Source organism: Empidonax traillii, unplaced genomic scaffold, assembly GCF_003031625.1.
Source record: "Empidonax traillii isolate 1590-97213 ecotype Southwest subspecies unplaced genomic scaffold, ASM303162v1 scaffold1039:size287584, whole genome shotgun sequence".
Classification (NCBI taxonomy): Eukaryota; Metazoa; Chordata; class Aves; order Passeriformes; family Tyrannidae; genus Empidonax; species Empidonax traillii.
Window position 1 is genome coordinate 243,124 of NW_020956232.1, and position 23,634 is coordinate 266,757.

A 23,634-nucleotide genomic window follows, 5' to 3' on the forward strand; every position below is an offset into this window, starting at 1 on the left:
TAATTCACATATTTCTCAGCTGTCACTAGTCAAGCCCCTTTTGGTATGCTTCCTGAGCCCTCGGGCTGAAGTTTATGTCAACAAGGGTTCTGCTGGAAATAGGATAATGCAGGCAGAGTTTACCCCTCAATTTCAACACTATCTTTAAGCAAATTACCCAAAACTCACAGAGAATGACCTTTCATTTCTAAAAGAACCCATGAAAAAAAGAAGAACATGCTTATTTTATACTTACTGATGGTTTTATAGGTCTTTTTCCATCAGGAAACCACTGAACCACTGAACAGGTAACTGATTACACAAGTAACTATACGACACTGAAAGTGTGATTAACCTTTAAGAATATAGTAAAAAAGCAGAAAAAACACTTTCCCCCTACCACAGTCAGTTGTATAAATCACAGGAATTTCTACTGCAATGGTTATTTATGACACAGATAGAAATGCAGTTTTCATACTGATAGGAACCTTTTAAAATTGCCATAATCAGAAATCCTCTTAGTTCAGTTGGAGATGGGTAAAAAGGGGAAGTTAAGCCAGCAGAAAATTTGGTTCTGATAACCAAAGTAACCTGCTGCAATTAGAAGTTTCTGAGTGCAGACCAAAACTTTACTGAAAGAAAACCCGTCTCTACCATACAGATTTGCTAACTCAGGTTATATCTGGTCTAAGTTAAGTGATCATTGTTCTGGATTATTTGAATCCCCCCTAGTAATATGAGGAATGACAGCCAGAGCAGCAGTAGCAGAGGAGAGTCCATCCAGAGAGCTCTGCATTTTTCTAGAAAATACTCTACATGAACTCTGAAGCACAGGGTGTACACAACACTGAGCAACACCATAAAAATTCATGCAATTTTTGAAATATGTTTTGTCATATGTCAGGGTTAAGATTCAGTACGTAGGATCCTGAGAGAGATAAATCACACACTGCTGTTTTTCATGTGACTTTGATAACTTTGATAATCCAATCCCCAGAAGTCAAACGAACTACTGAATGCACAACTTCTTTTACAGTTCTACTAAATAATTCTTCTACTATCATTCTTTCTGACCTGAAGTTGATTGAGCTATTGTGCAGTAATCCACAGCTGATTAAATTCAGTTAGATATATTCTGGAGCAACAGGCATATTTTTCTAGGGCAGTTTCCATTATAAAGAAAGCTGATTAGACTCTCTTTTTTTCCAATTTTACTGCAACTACATAATTTCTCTGAGTGTTCCAAGTTAGGGCCATAAAATGAAGGTTAGTTTAACAAACCTTTTTATTAACTCACCTTTCCTGAGGTCTTTCTTTTTAGATGTTTTAAAAGACCCCTGACTTCCTAATTTTTGTGCCTTATTAAAAGAGTGGTGAAAAGAACAAATACTGGACATGGCTAACCTAGCCTGAACATGCAGTCAGAATTACAGATTTCTGAAAGTGACTGAGGCTTAGTTTTGAATTCCTCTTTCTTGTAGACTCCATAGGTCAGTCCCTCAGATGGGTGCTCAGAGGAGCTAAAACATCTGGTGAGAACTGACAGCATCAGAGAGGCCCCAGTTACATCTATCTGGGAAGAAAACTCTTGCTTTCAATGATGAACCATTCCTAATTCAAGGAGATGGGATGTGTGAGCTGAGCTAACATCACTGAGGGATTAGATTTCCTTCATTTAATGGTAACACTCTCTGGACTAATTATATAACTTTATGGATAATATTTTTTTATGTCACAAGAAAGAACCTACATCAGGCTGTAGAACACAATCTATAACTGAAAAATAAAGCTGTAGGAGTAAGCACCTTTCAAGATTGACCCTTAAGTTAGAAATGAAACCTAAAAGCTTTAGACGTGTGGTAAAGAGGGAGTGCTGAAATAAGCAAAGGGTAAAAAAACCTCTTCCAATAGAAAAAAAAAAAAAGTAAAACAAATCCAAAACCTTTTTAAGTAGGTGAATATTCTTTTTTTTCCCCTTCCATCTTTTAGAATAATTTTCAACCAAGAGTTTTCACATATTTAATCTTATTCTTTAGATTTGGTATCATGCAAAGTTTAACCTTGGTATCCTTTTGATAAAGGCAGCACAGCAACACCAAGAGCTGTTTGTGATGGAAGCCTGAACACTGAAATTATTGTACCATTCTCACCTCAGGGACTATGAATATACATCTGAAAAACCAACAGAAAATCCTCATTCTACAGCCTGCAGCAAAACAGTGATTTTGACTGCTTTAATCTGGATTTACTGATCTGTCTTCTGCAGAAGTGCTCATGACTGCACGGTGCCTGAAGCTTTGCAGAGCATTCCAGGGTGTTGAAGGACCATCTAAGAGAGAAACACGGAGTAGTTCACATGCTCCATGTATTTTCAAGAATATTTTTTGCCATCAGACTCTTTCCAGAGCTCCTACTGGGGCATACAATAATAGAGCCACTTATTCAGATTTCAAGGGAAGAGCGGATCAGTAAAAGTTTAGTTAGAGTTGCATAAAATACTGCTCAGGGTCAACTGAGTATCAGGCAACCTGTAAAGTACTGCCATATCATTGTATAACAACTGATCTTTTCAGGCTGGTAGGGTAAAACTAAAGTACAAATTCTCTTATTTCATCTGACACATTTCTCTTCCTATGATCCATGTGACCATTCTGTGTCCATGTGTGATGGTGTTCTTTTTAACAAGCCATTGAGGTTTCCTGTAACTTCATTATTTTCTGATGTTCTTCTCTTCTGGGAGACATAATTGCTGAAGTAAAGAGACAGACTAAATGAAAATTTCAAAAGTCAGGCACTGCTTACTTCAGATGGCTCTAGCAATGTGCAGATTTAGACCAGAAAAAAAAAAAAAAAAGGGCAAAACAACCTTGACAGTGTTTTTATTGACCTTACATAGTCTTTGGGATCCCCAGAAGAAGGGAAGTCTGGACAAAGTCTTCCTTTTTCAGTCATAAAATCTCCCTTTCTTTTACACAGCCTGCCTTTTTTTCTTGGCTATACCATAGGTGAGTTATGCCCGTTTGATACAAAAGCATATTGCATTGCTACTGCTGTCTTTCTTGTCTCTCCCAGTCCCTCCAGTTTGCTAGAGATGCTTATAAGCAACAACTATGAATTCCTAACCTCACTGCCCAATTTCTGACCTAAATAAGTAGCTTTTAAAATAGCTTTTCTCAAATCTTTTTTTTTTTTTTTAACATCGGACAAATGCTCTAAGCTGAGTTGCCATAGGTTTATTCCGAGTTGAACAGGAACTTCCAGTGTCTAGCAGGTCTCCATCTTGGACACAAAGTATTCCAGAGGCTGTCATGGCACACCCTCATTCAGTTCTTGTTATTCTATACAACACTCTGCAGCACAAATAGCATTAATAAAATCAATGCTGCTTGTGGAATACGTTTTGTCTTTGTGAGATATAAACCACACCCACAGTCACACAAGTTTTGCCACAGGATTCCTTAATCTGTATCTATCTGGGGGGGGTGGGGGGTGGGTGGAATTGGTACAGAGAAAAAAATATCCCTTTGGAAACTGAGAGAAATCTGATGAGAGGACACAAAACCAGAGCCAGTGCAACACAATTTCACTTGCATGTTCCAAACTGATTGTCAAAGGACATGAACTACCAACAAAGAAGTTTCAAGGGCACAAATGTCACTAAAATGTAATCCTTGACATTTCATATAAGAAGCAGGCTATAGGGAAATGTTTTAAAGTTGCTGCCATACAGTAATAACAACACTACAAGGCAGGGAAGCATAGTCACTTATTTGACATGGGAATGTAAATACATTTTTCAAGTACTGACACTGCAGTTGTTCACGGTAATAAAAATCAGAAATCATTCTTTATTCGCTGGCAGAGAAGTTGTCAACTTGTTTATTTGCTGGCAAATGAGTTGCAACTTGTTTCTCATTTTAGAAGACCTTGTTGTTCTCTTTCCACTTTGTGTACATGAGCAAAGCTTGAGATTAGGATCAATAGGTCAGGAGGAATAATTATTTCATAGCATGTAAAACTGACAGACCATGTATTTAGCCATAGAAATATATTTAAGCTTCCTAAATTTCACCATAATATCAATAGCTATATGGTATTTTTTTTCAACTTCACAAAACCTTAATGCTGCTTATATTCCCTTTTCTTATTTATATTTTACTTTATTTTTTCCAATTATTTCTACTGTATGCAAATCTGCTGGCATTTGTACTGATGAAAAGATTGCTTCAAATAGAAGGTGGCAGCTTTTGAAACATTAAACAATGATTAGACAGGCACTGGGCCAAAGAGTGTGTCAGTAAGGAGCAAAGGAACAATGTGAAGCCGACACTAAGCTATCTGGAGAGAACTGAGAGCACTTAGCAATTCCATCAAGATTTTCTCTGCTGCCAAATGAAAGCAACAATGATTCATGCTGCCATATTATTTAGCATTCATCATGATTCTGAATCATTTATTGGAGAGTTTACAAGGCAGTGCAGACAAACCCTGTTAAATTTAATGAAGGGCAAATTGTCCTTTGAGTTGGTATAAAAAATATCTGTGAGAAAGCTTTGGAGCATCTACCACTCCTCTCAGATCGTGTTTAAAAGGAAACTAATACTAAAAAAAAAAAAAAAAAAATAAAAAATCATCAGTTTATTGAGGAGGTCCATTGCAAAATGCCATGGAGCTGTGGCAGGAGGCTAATGGGGAATTCAGTTCCAGGCAGGTCCCCAGTCAGAAGCTGTCACCTATGAAACTACCAGAAGAGAAAGATTTGCCCTATCCTGTAAAAAGTAGGTTGCAGAACTTACTCAAAAACCTAACAGATACTTATGAAAATCAAAAAGAATATGAAGAATATTTATATTTTAGTATATAAACAGTATCTCTGCCCATATGAACTAGTATATATCCAGACTCTCACTGCAGACTTTCAGTAAGTGGTGTTAACAATAACTCTGGTTATGAAGGCCCAAGAAAAACAAAACACCTTTTCCAAATAAACTGGATGAGGAAAAACAACCAGGAATTTTCACTCCCTCACAGCGTAACCTCTAAATCCTCATTTTTCCCTTGTTAATTGCATCATCGTGAATGAAAATTTTAGTTTTTATGTCTAGTTTCATCACATTTTCCATAAAGTTTTAAATCAAGTTTCCCCAAAGCTTCCCAGGCTGCTGCTTGAAACATCATATTGTGTGGAATAGGTTACTTTTCCAGTGTGAAGGAAAGAACACCATTTCAATAACAGCCTCAGAAAATAATAGCAGTGAACAAGTGGAGTCAAGTAATTTAAAATTTGGCCATCCAATATACTTTGAGAACACTTTCAAAAACCGTGTGCCAAGCATATCTACAGGAAAGCATACCGAAAGAAAAGCCAACATGAATTGATTTTTTTATTCCCAACAAGAATTCAAATATTCGTTGATAAAAGGGTTTGTACTTGAACTTTAGAACCTACTTTAGTAGCTTCCACAATGCCTTTAAAACATCTAGCAATGCCTATAAATATGCCTTTGCGTATGCCTTTTGGGTGACCATGGAACAATCTGTAATTTTTTCAAATATTTTGCTAAATGATTTTCATCATTTGGTGATACACTTGAACACTCTTAAATACTTCCTTAAGCAAATCTCTTATGTCTTGGGCCCTTCAGCATATAAAGAAGTTTCAGATTATATCACAAAGAAGTTGAAGTGTTTGAAATTATCAGCTCCGGCAGGAAGTTTTATCTGCAGTTGAAGTTAAGAACTCAGCATTAATTTTATAAAACTTATCTTTTTATTAATTTTTCTCTTTAAGAAAAGTATGCTTGGGTTGGGAAGAGAAGGTAAATTCTAATAAATTTCATTGAAAAGCCAATTTGTATTTTTTAATTTTCTTATAAGGCACAATCTTTTAACTCCTTTGCCTGAGACTATAGAGTATTTTCCCCACACTCTGTCAACTCTTCAATTATAAGTACCATTCTCTTGATAAGGCAAGAGAAAGAAATCCTTTAAGAAGTCACTCAGGCTCATAACAGCTTACACTACTGGAATATTTCAAATACAATTTCTATCAAATGCTTCATGGGAAAAGATGTCAAAAGGAAATAACCTGATCAAACCAGATTTTCTTTCTGACATCAACAGATACTGGCACTTTGCTCACAAATTCTACATGAATGTTTGTCACTGCCTAAAATCCACACATGTGGCTGCTACTTAAATTTAGTGACGTGTTTGAGAACATTATCAACAGAAAGCATTCAAGAGCTTTTGAAGGCAAAATAATCCCACAAATATGAGAGAGGGAAAAATTGGGGGATAAAAAAGGGTTTTCAATCGAGGACTTTCTCAGAGATCTCTAGTGATTAATTTCAAGACTAAAATTACATTGATGGTACTGAGAAATGGACCATGGCTGTATTTATACACTGGCACTGTCACAGTCAGGATGCCATCAGCCCACAGGACTCCTAAAGCACACAGGGTGAGTTTCTCATTGCTACCAGAGTAGCTGAAAACAAGCCTGTTCTTACTGAATGTGATGGCAGTCTGTAAATGTGGGCCACATATAGTTTCTGAATCACACCTGACACAGGTGATGCTATTTTCTATAAGGTGACCTAAATCATTCTTCCAAAATATCCCAAAGTGCCAACATGGAGCTATTTGTCATCACCTAGAAACTTCACCTGTGCTGGGCTTTGCTATGACCAGTAACATGAGATCACATATGAGTGTGCTCATAGCAAGGACAGTGTCATTAGAGGATGGCAACACAGACATGAGACTGAAGAACATGAACAGACTGACTGGCTGTGCCCTGCATTACTTGTTAGTTAGGGTACACAGCCTGTGCAAAATAGAAAAACTATGAATTGGTACCTTTGGATTCAAGCTAAAACAAAATCATGATGGAAAAAAGCCAGTCCTCTTGGACTTGCTGTACTGAATCTGACATAGAAAAAGGGGGTATTTATCAGACTGCAACTCTGCAAGTGTATTAGCCTTGAATGAGTTAGAATTTGTCACAGATGGAATCACAGAGTATGCTGAGTTGGAAGGGACACACTAAGATCATCAAGTTTGACTCCTAGCCCTGCACAGGACCATCCCCAAGAGGATAAAAGATAAGATGACTATCCATTAACTTTAAACCATTCCTGGTTAGGGAAGAGTCAGTTCATAGTATTATCTGAATGCTTGAATCAGAAAGTCTGGTGTCAGGAGACTGAAATAAAAGCTCTGCTCCCACAGCTGCCCTCTGATGTGGACAGAGGTTATGCTATCAGCTTGCACACACATTAAAATGTTTCTTTTCCAGCCATACAAACAGACTGAACTGGTACATTGCAGAAGATTAAAATAACTGTTCCTTTGAAAGGCCACTTTGTCTCTGCCAACACCTTCTGAGCACATGCTTTCAGAAAGGCAAATGGTGCAACAGATGTGTGATTTCTCTGGGATGAGCTGGAAGAGCCACACTCAGCTGCAGTGTTCCTGCAGTCCCACCTTGCTCTCACAGCCCTGGAACTTTCCTAATTGTCCAGAAAATGAAGGCTGAGGACCTTCCACAGGAGTTATACAGAATGGAGAACGTGTTAGTTCCCATTATAAAACTCCATGCTGGTTATCAAGCAGCTTTCTTACAAACATAATTACAATGCTACAAAAATCAGAACCTTGCCTCCAGCAAGGGGTGCTATTCCTGCCCCCACATGGGATGGAATGAGAGTCAGCACTGGAGTCTGATGGAATACGGAGTTCAGATGTGGGAGAGTCAGAAAAGGTGGTTGAAAAGGATACTACATAATTATTCTTAAATGAAAGCAAAAAGTAATGGAAAAACATGTCCAAAAAGGAGGCATCAGAGAGAAGAAGGCAGAAAATGGGAGAATGACAAAAATGTGCCACAAAGGAAAAAACAAAATACTACTGCGGGGTGGAGGAGGGAGGCGTGGAGGGATGAGTCAGGCAGCAGTTTAATTACTGTGGCTAAAGGCAAGGGGAAGCTGAATGATGAAATGGGGAAAACAGAGAAATGTACTTTGTGAAAAAGTACAACAAATACTGTGATGGAGAAGATGATGAGAGGCACAGGTACACTGGAATTTGAGAACATGTGAAATGGAGACCCCAGGTGAAGGACACAAGCTCACATAAAGGATGAGGTGTATGGAATGGGAGTGAGAAAGTGAACATTTGAAAAGGGCAAATTGCCAGGCTGGAAGGAGGAAAAGGAAAGCGGACTGAGGAAATAAAGACCAAGGAGCTAGACCATGCCTGGACGAGAATAATTAGAAGGAACAAAGATAGTAGGAGAAAAAGATGTGAAGAGTGATAAATCAAAATAGAAGAGAGGCAAGAGTAATTGGGACAGATGGCCTTCTTCATCAGCAGTGTCCTTCTCTTTTCTGCTCTGTTGCTCACTTCATTTTGATATCCCACAACCTCTCACCTTTACAGCAGGAACCTAATACACTGCTACAAGGACTGACGAGAGGAGAGAAGAGCCTGCAGCCCCTCTAGGACATCATCCTCAGGATGTAGTGTCCTCTTAAAAATCTCACAGTCTGTTTACATTAGTGGTTCATATTTTTTTCCATAAGAGTTCTGAACTGCAAGGCCAGGCCACTCTCACACTTCAGAACAAGACCAACATTCCTCACTTGCTAACTCCTGCTGATGGCTGGAACAGATGGCCAGAGGATGATGTTCTGCCTGTGGTTATTTTCTTCTTAGGTGTTTCCAGTAGCTGGCACACCTCGCTGCAGTCCCAGCAGCAGCACAGAACATGCAGCAGCAAACATATGCTCAAAGAATTGTCTTCATTAATTCAAGTTGCAGTCCTAAATGTTACTATGCAAGTAAAATGTACAGTTTGTTACAACAGCTAACGTTGTTCTCAAATCTACAATGGAGACGGATTTCCTGGTCTAAAACATAAATATATGCTTTTTAGCATCTGATTCCTAACCAGAATTGCACAGGCCTCTTTTCTTGTCAATCCCTGCCAGCACTACTGAAGACCTGCTTGTGTAAAGGCTGTGCAATAATGATTTCAGCAGGAAGACCTTTAACTAATGGGGAGAATGAATCCAGGTAGATAAAGTAAAGCCTTCACAGCATGGCCCAAAAAGTGAATGTAGGCTTGAATAAAGTTTGGCTATCTCCTTGTTTTCCAATGTTTTTATTTGTCTTGGAATTTTTCCGGCATTCAGGTAAGGAAAGAACAAGAAGCCAAACAGAAAGACAGCAGGACCTTAAGTTTTCTATAGGAGATGGTTTTTCATAGTTGTCTGGTCTGTAAGTAAGCCACCTTCAAATTATGCTGTGATATGAAATCTAGAGTGCATTTGAGGAGTATTTTTGAGGTTTATTCATCACTGCTTTTGTAAAGAAAAAAAAAAAAGAAAATATAATCTTCTATTCCCAAATATCCCTTAAAAATTACCAAAGAAGAAATATAGCTTTTTAATGAAAAGCTCTGGATGCATTTTGAAAAGTTTCTTTTTATTCAGTGTTTTGAGGACACTGTTGCAAATCTCTCTCAGGTGATAATAGTTGCATCTGACCCACTTTCCACCACTCTGTGCCAATTCTCTCTAACACTGCAAGTCATAAAAGTAACATCCTGTGATATCCAGCATTATTACTGCACTTCAATAGCTGTATTCATGAAAATCTCAGGACAAAATGAGAATTGTTACATTTAACATGTTAGAATACGTAATTCATAAGTAATAACTCAAAGAAAAAGGAAAAAACCTCGCAAAATCTGAGCCTCTCCTGCAACATTATTAACTTTAATATGGAAAAAAGAAAGTCAGAGAGGATGATAATTACTACTCTAGTGTGAAATTTTGCAAGGCATATTCTGGACACGTTAATTCCTTCTGCCTCACCATGAAGCTGAACCCATCGTGGCTCACAATGAGCTTTTTCAGAGAGATTTCAAATCATCTTAAAATACCTTCAAGAGGTGCTTCATAATGCAGGAGGGCTCAATGCCAGCAAAAAAAACCCAGACAGGACTCCAGTGGCACAGAAGGTCACCATCCTGTCCCCAGAGGGCAGGATGCAAGAAGCCAGGGAGTGAGTAAACCACTATGCCAGCTGTCTGCAGCTCAGGCAATGCTTCTCTTAAATATATATTTTATTGGCAAATCATAAACATTATGTGATAAATCAAAACATTATCACTAAATCACCAATCAGTACATTATCACTAAACAGCAAACAGTGCTCCTGAGGAGAACGGGAAAGATTCTGATCTGACAGACAGCACTTAAAACCACAGTGAAACAGCTGAAATCTGTGAGTTGCTTAGTCATCAACATGACTAAGACTCAGATGAGAAACAAATGAAAAACACTGATATCTGTCTTGTTTTTTAAAGAAAACTTGTTCTCACAGTCTACACTGAAATGTACCTTTTTATCCTTCAGTTACATTAAATTTTAATATTAACATACCTAACAGCATATATGAAACAATTCACTGTAATGCTTATCAGTATTGCACCAGAAAAGGTGGTATGGTGAAATGCAAGCATTAAGCCATGCAAATGGCTCTATTAAATAAAGGATAAATATTTTAGGACCTGCAAAATCTATTTTCTATTTTAAATGGCATGCACTGTAATCTTCACCATTTCCTAACTCCAAACATTTATTTTTAAAAAAGGCAAACTTCACAAAAAGATTAATTGCGATCTCCTGAAACATAATTGGGAACTTGAAAAAGTGCAGTGAGGTTTGGAGAAAGTCATAGATAATTTGCTTGACATACCTTGAAGTACATGAAATAAAATACTCTAGTATGTATTTTTCAAGACAAATACATGGACTTTGGCTGCACACTGGAATTTATCCTTTCTGAAATCAATCTTCTGGAATTTCAAAAAACAACTAGTTCTTCCACTGCTCTTTTTGAAAATACAGGTATACAGAAATTAGGGATGAATCCAGCTGTTCATTGCTAGATTTAGAATTTGGCCCACACCAAGAATTTACACCAGTTTACCAGTATGCCACATTCCCTCAAAAGCAGGAAATTCTGGTGCTCTCCTCTAGTGCCAATCACTGTGTCTTCTTTTATTTTAAACCACCCTGCTATGTGAATCCGACCAGCAGCACGAGAGACTCAAAATTAAAACGTGCTCATTTTCACTCTGCCTGGTCTCTGGTCTCACTTCTTCTTTCCACTCACTTCCCACAGTGTGATGTTTCCTGCCTGTGAAACCCACGGCTGCGGCAGCGCAGCAAGAAACCTTGCACAGAGTTATAGAAGTTGCCATCCCTGGCAAAAGCCTGAAAGTAAACATACCACTTGTAATTAGGATGCTGACAGGTCCCTGCAAGAGGCAGAGGCTGGAGCCAGCTGCAAGCACAAAGCAAGTATTTGCCCCCTCAGGTAACATCACAGGGAAGCCCAGAGTAACCCACTTGTCTTACGAGCAGCAACACTTGCAAGTTAAAGAGCTGCTAACAAAAACATAGACTGACACTAAATATAAAGGATTCGTTTCAGCAGTGCTTGGAGGGATAAAAAAAAAATAGAATACTGTAAGAGCAAAAGTAAATTGTAAAATAAATATTTCAAGATTTAAACTAATAATAGAAGAGCCCATAAATCATCTTTGCAATCACTCCCAATCCTACCAGAGATCCATCCGCTCCAAATGGATGCCTATTACCAGGTCTTCAGCATACATTACGGGATAAAGATGACTGTAAGCAATCTAATTTACTACTGCAGGAAAGAGATGCCAGAGAAAGTGTTAGAGGAGTAGCATAAAACCCTGGAGAGAGCTGAATTTTTCTAGGAGACTCTGCACAGTGTGATTTTGTATAAAATGACATGTAACACCAAGCCTAGACAGCCAAACGAAAGGTTACCTTCCTCTCAATTTCTGTTTCCCTGTTTGGGGCCAGGAACCTAAGGATTTAAGGGACTGGAGGGTAAGAAAGACAAGCCAGAATAAAAGTATGATACTGTACATTACCAATACTGGTACTAACAAAAAATGGGGCTGAACAAGTTTTCCTGGAAGATTAAGTAGTTCCTGTGATTTCTTAACTATTTGAGGTAAAAAATAATGAAAAAGAATAAGTCTGTAGAGTGCAGTGCAAAGTGTATTTACTAGTGAGCTCATCACAATGATGATAGGCTCTCAGGAACACTGATGCTTGTGATACAGCTCTGCAATGTGCCCACTGGAATAGCTGTAAATTATAGAAAATCAGACTAAAATCCTAGAAACCATTTTTTCCCAACCAGATTGTTTTTCTTCTTCTACATATGCTTTATGGTCAGTCCCTCTGTGTCCACTGACCTCAGGCCCTGCAGTACCAACAGCCATTTAGATTCAGCCACTGAGTTCCTGTTTGAAAGATGCAGGAATAAATTTCCACAAGCAAATTGCAGAGTCCGAGTCCACCAGTCAAAGCTGTACTTCAATATTTTGCTCTTTCCTATCAAACTGCCTTGTATTTGCATGAGGGAGAGGACAAAAGGCTGCCAAGAGTGCAGCAGTAAAACGACATGTCAAGCGATTGAACTACATGCTGTAACAAATCAGAATTCTACTTTAGTTCACAGTTTCTGAATCACTGTGCATGTGCATGCATGTGGTTGTTTGTTTTTTACTGTTTTGTGCGATTTTTCATTTCATCACACTGCTAGATCATACATTGTGTCACGAAGAACAGCAACTCATAAATTCTGCATGCCAAGTTACGCACAGTGTTGTATGAGTAGGTGTTTGAAGAAAAGCTTGATCAGCCTTAGGTAACTCTAAACACAGTATTGTTCACTGGGGCTGATGTTCACTGGAATTAGATTTGGCATAAGCCTACAGGAAGTTGTTGAGTTTTGTGTGCACTTTAAAGAGTCAGGATTATACTTTTTCCTTCATTGGTAGTCAGCAGAAGAGTTGACAATGTGCATAGCCTGGGGTGGGGAACTTATTTAACTTTCTCCCCATAAGTTTCTTTGTACAAATCTGAGATACATTTACATCAGCAGCAAGTCCCAGGATCTAGCTAAAGGGATATAGCTGGGTAGCAGCAGTAATGATGGCAAGGGTAAGAGAAGCCCTTTGTTCAGCATTTTCATTCAACAGGATAAATTCAGATTCTCCTTGTGTTTCAGCAGTTTAGAATTAACCTCCCAGCACAGCAGAATTTTTCTTCAGGTTCAGCATCCTGTGCCTATTAAAATTTCATCACTAAAGTTGCCAGAAAATAAGACTAGTAAATAGTGCCCAGCATGGCCTCACTGACGAACACCCAGGCAAGTACCAAACCATCTGATGTCACTGCAATCCTTCAGATCGGGGACAGCAAAACCTCAGTACAGACAGTAGAAAAGCAGAACAGGAAAAACACTGAAACCATATGATCTTGAGGACACTCTGAAGCACTAGGAGTAAAACTTCTCAGCTCTTAGGTCCCTAATCTACTGCTACATTCAAAATTCTGCCTATCAGACACCATAAGCATATAGTTATTCTATCTTTGTGTACACTTTTTAACGTGCCCCACCTGAGCATATTTGAAGAGAGCCCAGGAAGATTGTGGGATGGAGGGGGGAGAAAATACACTGATAACTTCTAAAATGCCAGTGGGTTATCCATTGTATGATCCAATACAGGGGTGGGGATGGAGAAGAAGCCAAACCTCTTACCATTATTACTGTTATCATCAACTAAAATGATCTCCTTGAGCAGGTGAGCAGGAGTCCGGTCAATGGCTGAATGGATGGAGCGCAGGATCACTGAGAGAGCTTCATTAACAAATATGAATACAATGCTGACCTCAGGAAGACTGTCAGGAAATGTAAGGTTTCTGCACCTGAAGAAAAAGGTTAAAGAAAAGAAAAGATGTAAACTGTCTGAAGTCACAATGCAAACACAAACCACTTCAGAGAAATTCTAAGAACACTAAGGGAGCTTTTGAAGGTTCCCAGGATCCTCATGCTTCTTCAGAGCACATACAGGCAAGAACCCCATGAATACTATCTCAAAGAAGGAAAACCTGAAAACAATCTCCTGAATCTGCCTGTGTAAAACAAGGCCTAGTGTGAGCTCACCTTCCCACCCAAGGCCCACAACACTGCAAGCCAGGTGTGAACTCCTGTTTGAAGGCAGTTTTCAGCAGCAGTTGCTTACAGCATCTTTCTGGACAGTGTAGACAGGAGTAAACAAAGTTAGTCCCTTACTTAAGAAAAGATCTTTGCAATAGCCACATCAATTACTTTTGCTACAAAATCTACCATCTATCTTAGTCAAAATCAGAAGATACTTTCTCAATTTAGTAATAAAACGTTGTCCAGAGAAGCTATGGATGCTCCATCCCTGGAAGAGTTCAAGGCCAGGTTGGATGGGGTTCTGAGCAACCTGGCCCAGCGAAAGGTGTCCCTGCCCATGGCAGGGGGCTTGAATGATGTGATATTTAAGGTATAACCAGAAAAATAGGTACAACAATGGAAAACTTATCCATAAGCCCAATCAAGGAGTTTAATCAGGAAGAGTAATATTCTCATAACCTGGTAGATTTTTCTTTCCTTTTCAAAAATAGATATATCAGCCACATTCCAACTTGCTTATGCAATCATCAGTATGGGAGTGCTGCCCACAAATTTAAACTTCCTTAGTGTATTACTGTTTAGTTTTTTCCCACTTTCTCCATTTCAAAAAGATTCAAATTTTGTAATTTTAAGTATAGAAAGACCTTTTACCACTCTACCTTTTTAAAGTGTCAGCAAAATATTTGCTTTTTTTTTTATAAAGTCAAAAGTCAATTAAGTAAAAGTAATTAAGTACTTTCCTCTGAAACTTTTAGTAGTTTAATGCAACGTTTCTGAACAACAATTATTTTAACTTTTTTTTTTTTTGCAGAGCTGAAACTATTTACCAGGGTGAAATTAGGCCACAGGCTGACATAGGCAGCATTTCAGATAGACTGTAGATGAAAATGATTGATGTTAATGCTGTTCTTTTCATCCAGACAGCACTGAAGTGGCTATCTTCTCTCAAGATGCCAGGGTTTACTACATCCAGGAACTCTGGTAATCTGGAAAGCATTACTGCAGGTCAGTGCTTAGCATACAGACAGCATGGATGGATTTAGAATTTTCTACATCATACTTTAATATAATTTCTCAACTAAATTCGTTCTTCAGTTCCAAGAGAAAGCATAGCAATTGTTTTATTTTTTACTTTAACTTTTATACCAAATAAATACAGAAAAGAACCACAGAAGCATTTCTCTTCATGGGCTGGATGACGTACAGAGCTTAAGTTCAATCAAGATAATGAATTCACATGTAGACTTTTAAAGGTTCCGAAAAAACTCCATGTATAGGACACATGACAGCCAAACCCACTGAGATACACATAATATTCAGAATTCAGCTGGTCAACCAATTTTCTCATTTCAGCCATTAGTGTGAAATTGATGGAAATCACATTAAAGAAGCTATTTAATATTTTAGATACTTTTCTTTCTGTCACAATGTGAAAGAATTATACAGACATCTAAAACAGAAATCACAGTCTTGAGAAAGTAACAACAGCTCTATTCTTGAAGGGTGTGCACTGTATTTTTAAAAACCTGGTTCATACATCTTTCAAAAACAAATATGAAATCTCCTCACAGAGATTCACAGTTCTACAGCATCAGAACAAGAGAGAAACAATTAAAATGGTGTGTGGATTTACCGACTCCCACTTGTGGCTTGATCTTTTGGCAGCATAACAAATCAAAACTTTCTTACCAAAATGTTTGTATTTCTACTGGTGTGTTAATCCTCTATTCATTGGTAAGAGAACTCTCAGCTTTAAGCATCAGATTGAAAAGGGTTTTTTAAAAGCTTTCAGGAGAGCTGAAATCATGTTACTCCTGGTTTCTTTTTTTTTTCCTTTGTTTTTATTTGTTTGCCACTGGACAGCAGATCAGATGTATCAACAGCTTGTGGAAGTGTCATTCTATCATTTATATTCAACTACCACTTTTTTTTTTCTTTAAAGTGAGCACTCATTCATTAACGATGATTTGTCATAAAATTTCACTACTCTTGAAAATCAGATTCCCATAAAGGCTCACATCTGGATATCTTTTATACCTGACCTTTAAAAGCAGATGAATCTTACTGGTTTTGGTGAGTTTTGCTGGCAATTAAAATTTTTTAAGAAGGATGTATCAATAGAATTCATGAAAGAACCCTAAATAAAAATCAAAATATTGCAGTTTTCAGCAGAGTGATACATAACCTGTGAAGCACAGAGCTGCTCAGAAGCCCGAAAGACAGGGAAGGAGAAGCTTTCTCCATGGAGCACTGTGGGCCCTCTGAATTAATCAGAAGCATAGGTACTTTCCAACAGATAGGAACCTGAATGGTTTTTATAAAAATACAACACTACAAGAGGCAGAGGGAGCTGCCTTTTCCTCCAGAAGACAATTAGTGCAAGGCAGCACTGGTTTTCTCTTTTAGACAGCAGTTCAGGAGTGTGTATTTCAGGGTCAAACTGGCTGGGAGGCCAACGTGCTTACAATTACATTACAATTCATAAATACTAACATATTTTCCAAAAGATTTTAAGACCATTACAGACCCAGGTCCTTGAAGAACACATCTGTTCATGGCACACTGATGTATGTGCATTGACAGAAAAAGTACCAAAGTGGGGACTACTGCTTAGTGGATGCGTCACTTACATGGAAGTTAGGTGGACAAATTTGCATGGGTACAATGAAAACTTACTAACAGAGTTCTAGTCTCCTGCACACCTTTATAAAGCTAACACAGCTTTGTTTGATGTAATAATTGAAATTTCATCCAAGTTTTGAAAATTGGGCTTCAAACAGACTATGAACTAGTTAACAGGTTTAAATATGCTGAGATAATTTCCGGCATTACCCTGTAAAGAACCTGTTATTTTAGTGATTCACTTGCAGCCAAAATGCATAGATATAAAATGGTCCAGCAAACAAAGTTACAGCCAATCTATCTTTTAGCTGTCTAGCTGAGGTACAGCAATATTTGTTATCCTCAGCCATAATAGTGTACAAAGAAGATAAAAATGAAGCTTTAGCAAATACAGTAAGATATGGCACCTATTAGGTATAGAGCAACAGAGTGATTTTGGAAAATATATTGAATGGCAATGAAAATTCACTGAAAATAGTTTTTAAAAGTTGCTTTCTTAAATACAGGTGTTTTAGTGCTTCTTCATCAATTAATATAAGGTTGAGATATATGTAAAATACACTATTTAAGAAATTAGTGACAAGTTATATTCCAAAAATGTTCCAGATGACAAAACCAGCCCCCAATACACTGTTTCCCTGCTGTAAATCCATGCATAAACTGAAATGTGCAAACAAAACTTCTGCTTCTGACGTGTCTTCCATCCATTTAAAGGAAATTATTCCTATTGGTTATCCTACCTGCTTTCATTTACTTCTTACATATTTTCAATTTATATCACACTGGACAAGATTTGCCATTGCTGGCAACTTGTGCAGATAACAGGAAAGCTGCAAATGTTGTTTGGCTCCCTTTTGGCACCACCATGTTTTAAAAGTAACTACATATGACACAAGAGAACAGAATTAGGCTCCGTTGTGTGTAATTTCTTTAGTCTTTTCAAATGGGCTCATTTTCAATTAGGGTACACTCCTAAATTGAGTTCATGTTTTCTTTTTTTCCATTCAGACTCATTCATCATCTTTGCTTACAGCTCCAATTCACTTATTTTCCAATATATGTGTAGTTTTTCAGAAATGCATTTTCCTGTCTACGTTTTCTCGTATCAAATGACGACAATAAAAATTACCTACTTTTTTTTTTTTTTTATTTAAACTAATCAGAATTCACCTCGCCCCAGATCAGGCACAGAATGCAGAGCTCTTATGCATTTTCACAAGCACGTCTGTCATCTTCCTTATGCCAAGTTTTATGAGGAATAAAATTCCATCATTATAGGAATGAACAAAAGAGTAGCTACAGAGAAAGGGCACATGTATATCTGTATAAAATATGCTGAAGGGGGGAAAAGAGAGGAAATTGTACAGATCAAAATCTGAGATCCATTAGGCTCTGAGAACTGAACGGTTGCGTGGCAACAGTGACGGACGAGTTTCAGTGACAGCTCTGCCTCGGACTCGTCCATGGGGCCTCAGTCCAGACCCCTACCCTGCCCCTCCACACAGAGAGGCTCTCACTAAACAGATCCAAAGGCACAGAGTGTATTTCAGTATTGTGGCTGATTTTAAAACGTTAATTCTAAATATTATTTAGAATGACAATGAGTATCAGTCCAACGTAGCTAAAAAATTACCGCTAGCAACCTACTCTGCTCAATCACATTAGGCTAATAACACTAACGGAGCAGTTGTCATGGTTACCAGAAATTTAGAGAAACTCCTGGTGTTCTATTTCAAGCACAACTCTGGTAAATGGAGGACAGCATACATTATGAATCTTCTTTCAAATATTTGTCCACAAGACAATTAAATATGTTCCTCTAGAACATATGCACTGTGATAGGACAATTTAGCCAGTCACATTAAAATTACTTTAGCATAAATATGCAGTTAAGAAAAATGAAACAAGAATGATTTCCAGTATTAATAACTTATCTCTGAGACCTTCTACTAATAGGTACATAAATTATGAACAAGAATTATTTTCTGCAATTTTTGAGAACCTTTCACCAAGAGTTACGTGGGTATCACAGCCAGCAATGGCAAAAGAACATGTTTTTTATTTTAATCGCTACATTACAGCATATATTCCACTTTTTAAATAAAAATACAAGATGCAATAAGCATATTACTAAAACATTTGGGTTCAAATTCTTGTTTTAAGAACATATGTGGGAGGGAGTTTTAGTTCCAAAAGAGTAAGAATTTCTCAGAAGCACAAGTAGAAACAGAATTGTACTTTCTTCAGGAACTGTTAACGTTTTGTCAACAGCCAAAATGTCAAATGGAAGTTCAAGGTGTATGGGAGTAAAAAAAATCCCATGCTGGCATAAATGAAATAAACAGCACAAAAACTCTGGCAAAAGAACTGAGACTAGTAAGAACTGTAGCTCAACTATTTATGTATTTATGTTTATAATTTAATTTTGTGATCAGATTTCATTTTTCTTTTGCTATTATAAGTATTTTAGGTGTTAACTGAGTTATGCTAAGAAGGCTGGCATTGAACAACATATAAAAAGTGCACTTCTTTTCCTGTAAAAGTGTATGTCATTATTAACTCAGGCTATTACTCCAGCAGATTTCCTGTCACTGGCAATGATATTAAACAATTTTAGAGCAGCCATTTGAGGAGATACATCCAGATAGGAAAAACTGAAGCTCAAATCAGAATCCCAGGGGGCTGGTCAGGCAGTACACACTATTGCTGTGAGACAGTGTGAAGGCAGGCAAAGGTGAGACAAGAAAAAGAAGAATCAGAGGTAGAGAGTAAATAAAAGAAAGTTGGAAATATAACAGAATTAAACATTAAGTATTCAACAAGAACGTTGAACACTTTCGTAATTTTAGGATTTCTGTGCAAAATAGTACAATACGTAATGTAATAGGGGTTTGTGTTCTTTTTAAGCAATTCCTTTGAAACATCAAACACAACACATACTATTTATGTTCTCTTTGCTTTTTCCAGTAGCAACAAAAGAACTTGGGCAGAAATGAACATGGATCCACATCCATCACTAACATAAGCCCAGCAAAACAGAACTATTTCACAGGGACATGAGGAAGCAAACATTTATGGAACACAAGTCTGTAGGGGCTGGTTTATAGGGAGATGCAGAGCTAACATGCAAATGCCCAGCCTGAACCTTAAAATTTGAAACCACATGTTTTTCTTACATGCAGGTTTAAAAAAGGAAAAACTTTATAGAAGTCTGGTGTCTTGCATGCTACATCCTGGATTGCACATACCACCATAACGCTGATGGCCGTTTTGGACAGATGAACAGACATGAACAGCTTCTGTCCTAAACCACATCATTCTCTTCAACTGGTCAATGCTTGATTTTTCTCCATTGTAGTCACATCTGCATTCAGGGGACCTCTTGCCTGCTCTGTTTGTGTCCACCTTACCAAAAACCTACTTTATACCATGGTCCCTTGCCAAGTTGAGCCTCTAAGTAATACAATTCGGGACTGGTGAACTGTTTGAAACAAGAAGAACTTATAAAACAGCAAAGGCTTTTCTCTGCACACAAAACAGGACCTCTCCTCTGCACTTGTCTAGATGCCAAACAGCACTGACTCACCAGAAAAAGGTCAAACCTGCTGCAAGCCACATGCTATACCATAGTATTTGACAATCTCCAAAGAAAAAACAACTGAGCATTATGAGTGGCTTTTCCCCTCCACCCTTCCTGCTTTTGCTTCTTTGCTTTCTTTCAGTCAGTTAACTGGTCAGGCTCCTTCGTATCATACAGTCTGTGCAAGAGCAAAACTCTTTGAAACAGTTCCTCTGCTGGGGTCCTGCTGCACACCTCCTTTTCCTCTACCCCTCCCTCCCTCGCTCATCACATAAGCAACGAAGAATGTTATCTCTCTCTCCCATGTGTGCTTTGGCACACTAGATCAGGTAAAAATTTACAAGCCAACAGAGTAGAACCCTGAGAGCATCCACTCAAAAGGAGTTTGGTAGACAGCTTTAGGATCCCTAAACAACCTAACTTTTAATAATGGAGTACTGTGCGAGCTGGTTTCATTCACATTTCACTCACGACAGGCTTTGTGGGTAGTGCCTGCCCTACTTAAAGTAATGAGCACAACAGAGTTATAGCTAACACAGAAATATTATCCTGCTCCTGCACACAGCAAAGGCAACGTCGCCTTCCTCAATACTTCCAAGCTCATTAGAGCCAGAAGTTATTTGTTAGTCTATGATGTAGATACATTATGGGCTAACAGATGCAAATAAGGGTGGTAAACAACAGAGCACCCAATTTCAGCAGCACACAATAAATGGAGGCCCTGGAAGAGGCAGTACAAGCAATACTCCACAATAATGCTTGCACTACCCATTAAGTACCACAAAAACAGCCCACTTCAGGATGTTAGGACTACTTCAGGAGGCTGAGGCATCCAGGGGAGTTATTTATTACAGTTAGTATTACAAGAGATTACTTTGGACTGTGCTGGGGACTCCCCTATGCCAGAACAAATGCTCACAGTGAAAAGTAATCAAATTCAGAACTGGACACAAAGCTCATGGCTGTACCCAGGGTCAGACACCACTCTGCAGTACCTAAAACACGAGAAAGCCCCACTGCAAGGTGTGGAAACTGCCACAGCCTGACCCAATTGCAATCTGCTGGATGGTTCCACCTGACTGGTGATCATCTTTTTCCAGAGAAGCCAGAGTTCAGAGGCTTGGGCAGAGTGCACTGCCCTAACTACTAACTGTGCTCTAGCTCTGCATGCCATCCACATTGAAGGACTGGGCAAGGTTGAACTTTTGCCCTCTCCTCCATCTGTGTTGTGGCTCAGCAATCTCTACCCCTCCTCTGGCTTTGTCGTGGCATTAAATGTTAACAATATCAATCCCAGAAAGTACTCTGTGCTATAATACGGGGTCATTACATACATGGAGTGCCCTTTCTCACTGCAGAACCTTGTAAAGAAATGCTGAGCTCCCGTGCTAAGATATGTCGATGTGAATTCTCAGAAGCAAGGCAGGCAGAAAGAAGGTCAAGGCTGAGTCATACCAGAATTATATAAAAGGGGCTATTAACACCACACACTTTTGGCAGATCACTTAATTCTCCTAGTCTCGACTGGGGCTAAGCATGTATGAATTACATTAGGTTTCAGTTACACATATATTTCTGTTGTCTTTCCAAATTCCTATACTTCATACAAGCATGACAGAACACAGCTGAGCCCAGACACAACTATGTGAACTCCACTCCTTTAGCTAACCCCCCCACAAGCCTTTGTCAGGATTCCAATGCCATGCTGATTCTGGCAGAACCACTGCCAAATCCAGGCTAATGAGCTTGGTTAGGCCTAGGCTAAGTCCACGCAGAGCTACTGTGGTGCCTCTGTCACCTCTGTGCTTTCCTGCATTTCTAGTCAGAACAGGAATACCACTGATGAAGGTCCAGCAGAGTTGATTAACTCAGTCTCCACGCCACTTGCTGCATGTTCCCTTCAGACCAAGCTGTCCTTGGCTTTCATGCTGTGCTGCTTGAGCCTGGTATCTGCCCATGGATAATTTAAATACATCTATATAGACTCAGGAAGCGAGTGCAATTGGCTTAAAAACAGGTGCTACAAATCCTAAAAATTGATTACTACAATGGAAACCATACTCTCAGAGTAGGGGTTTTTTCCTCCCCTAACAGTCATGCACAGGCTCTCACAAAAATGAGAATTTGCCAGCAGTGAGGATTCTTTTTTCAGCAACATGACTGTCAGAATACCCTGTAGCTCTGTACTCCACAGGATGCTGTAGATACAGCAAATAGTTTGCATACTACCTGACAACACACTTCATTTCCCTCTGTATTAGAATTTACTACATTTTAGTGTCAAACATTATTTTGTATGTATGTGTCCATAAACATATTGTGATGTCTAGCATGTTTCTGGCAGACAGTCAACTAAGGACCAAATATTTCACAGAAATTAGGATCATGATTCATTTCTAACTGGAGTTTTTTTGAAAATCCCAACCTTAATTTATTTCTTTCAGTTACAGTACCATTCATTTCCCCTGTCTTTTTAATTTTTAAAACCTCTAGTTATAAAAAATTTAATTTAAACCATTCAGAAGAGTAATTTCAAAAGAGATATAGGAACAGAAACATTTCTATCACTGATGTCTTATTAGTGACAGAAGATTTCTTTTTCCCCTAGATTAGTTTATGATACCAGCATGCTTATTTTCATGATTTATTTTTTTAATGAGTTGCAAAAAACAGTTTTCCCTCCACCCATTTCTCCATCTCCAGAGCTGCTGTTTGTTCCAAGGATCAGATGTATCACCAAGGCTTAAACTTAAGTTGAGCATTAACTGTCTCTGTGAATGGTCCTACCAGAACAGACCTCAAATGCACTGAAGGGAAGGTTTTTCACTCCACTGGTCCCACCCACCTCACCAAGCCACTGTGGAATAACAGTGGATGCACTCACCCTGCCTGAAATACCTGCTTCCCAGCAGAGAACTTCCCAGAGAAGGAGGCTCCGTGGGCTTTCAGCTGGCCCACGCTGCTTGACTGAAGTGTGTAGTTCACCACAAGAGCTCAACAGTTTCACCTGTCTACTGGTCTTAATCAAGCAGTTCTGGGCTTTCAAAGACAGCAGTTCTTCTTCCTATCTTAGTCAGATTTGCTGATAAAACTGAAATTTAACATTAAAAGGTCTTTCTTTTAGCAATACAATACTTGTTATCTCATAGTAAATTGTAGATGAGATTAAGGTTCCAAAGGATCTGGAAGAAATTTCAGTGAATACTTAATGGGATTTTAGCAGGACTCACTTTGGGCACTCTGGTGTTTTAGAAGACATTCGAAACTTACAGCCTTCATGTATTTGAGAGAAATTCCTCATTCTGACCATCCTACATAAATTACCTACCATGTGATTGCACACCACAATGTAACACCTCCAGGTGAAAAAGAGCTAACAGACTCCA

General features: G+C 38.5%; 1 protein-coding gene across 1 annotated transcript in view; it reads right to left on the reverse strand.

The window, feature by feature from the left end:
• The window catches only part of GALNT18 (polypeptide N-acetylgalactosaminyltransferase 18), a 126,112-nt gene that overhangs the window by 100,671 nt on the left and 1,807 nt on the right, over positions 1–23,634 (reverse strand). Inside the window, exon 3 of the mRNA XM_027904314.1 lies at positions 13,645–13,811. Within this exon, the coding sequence (XP_027760115.1) occupies positions 13,645–13,811 (167 nt within the window). The remainder of the gene's footprint in view (positions 1–13,644; positions 13,812–23,634) is intronic.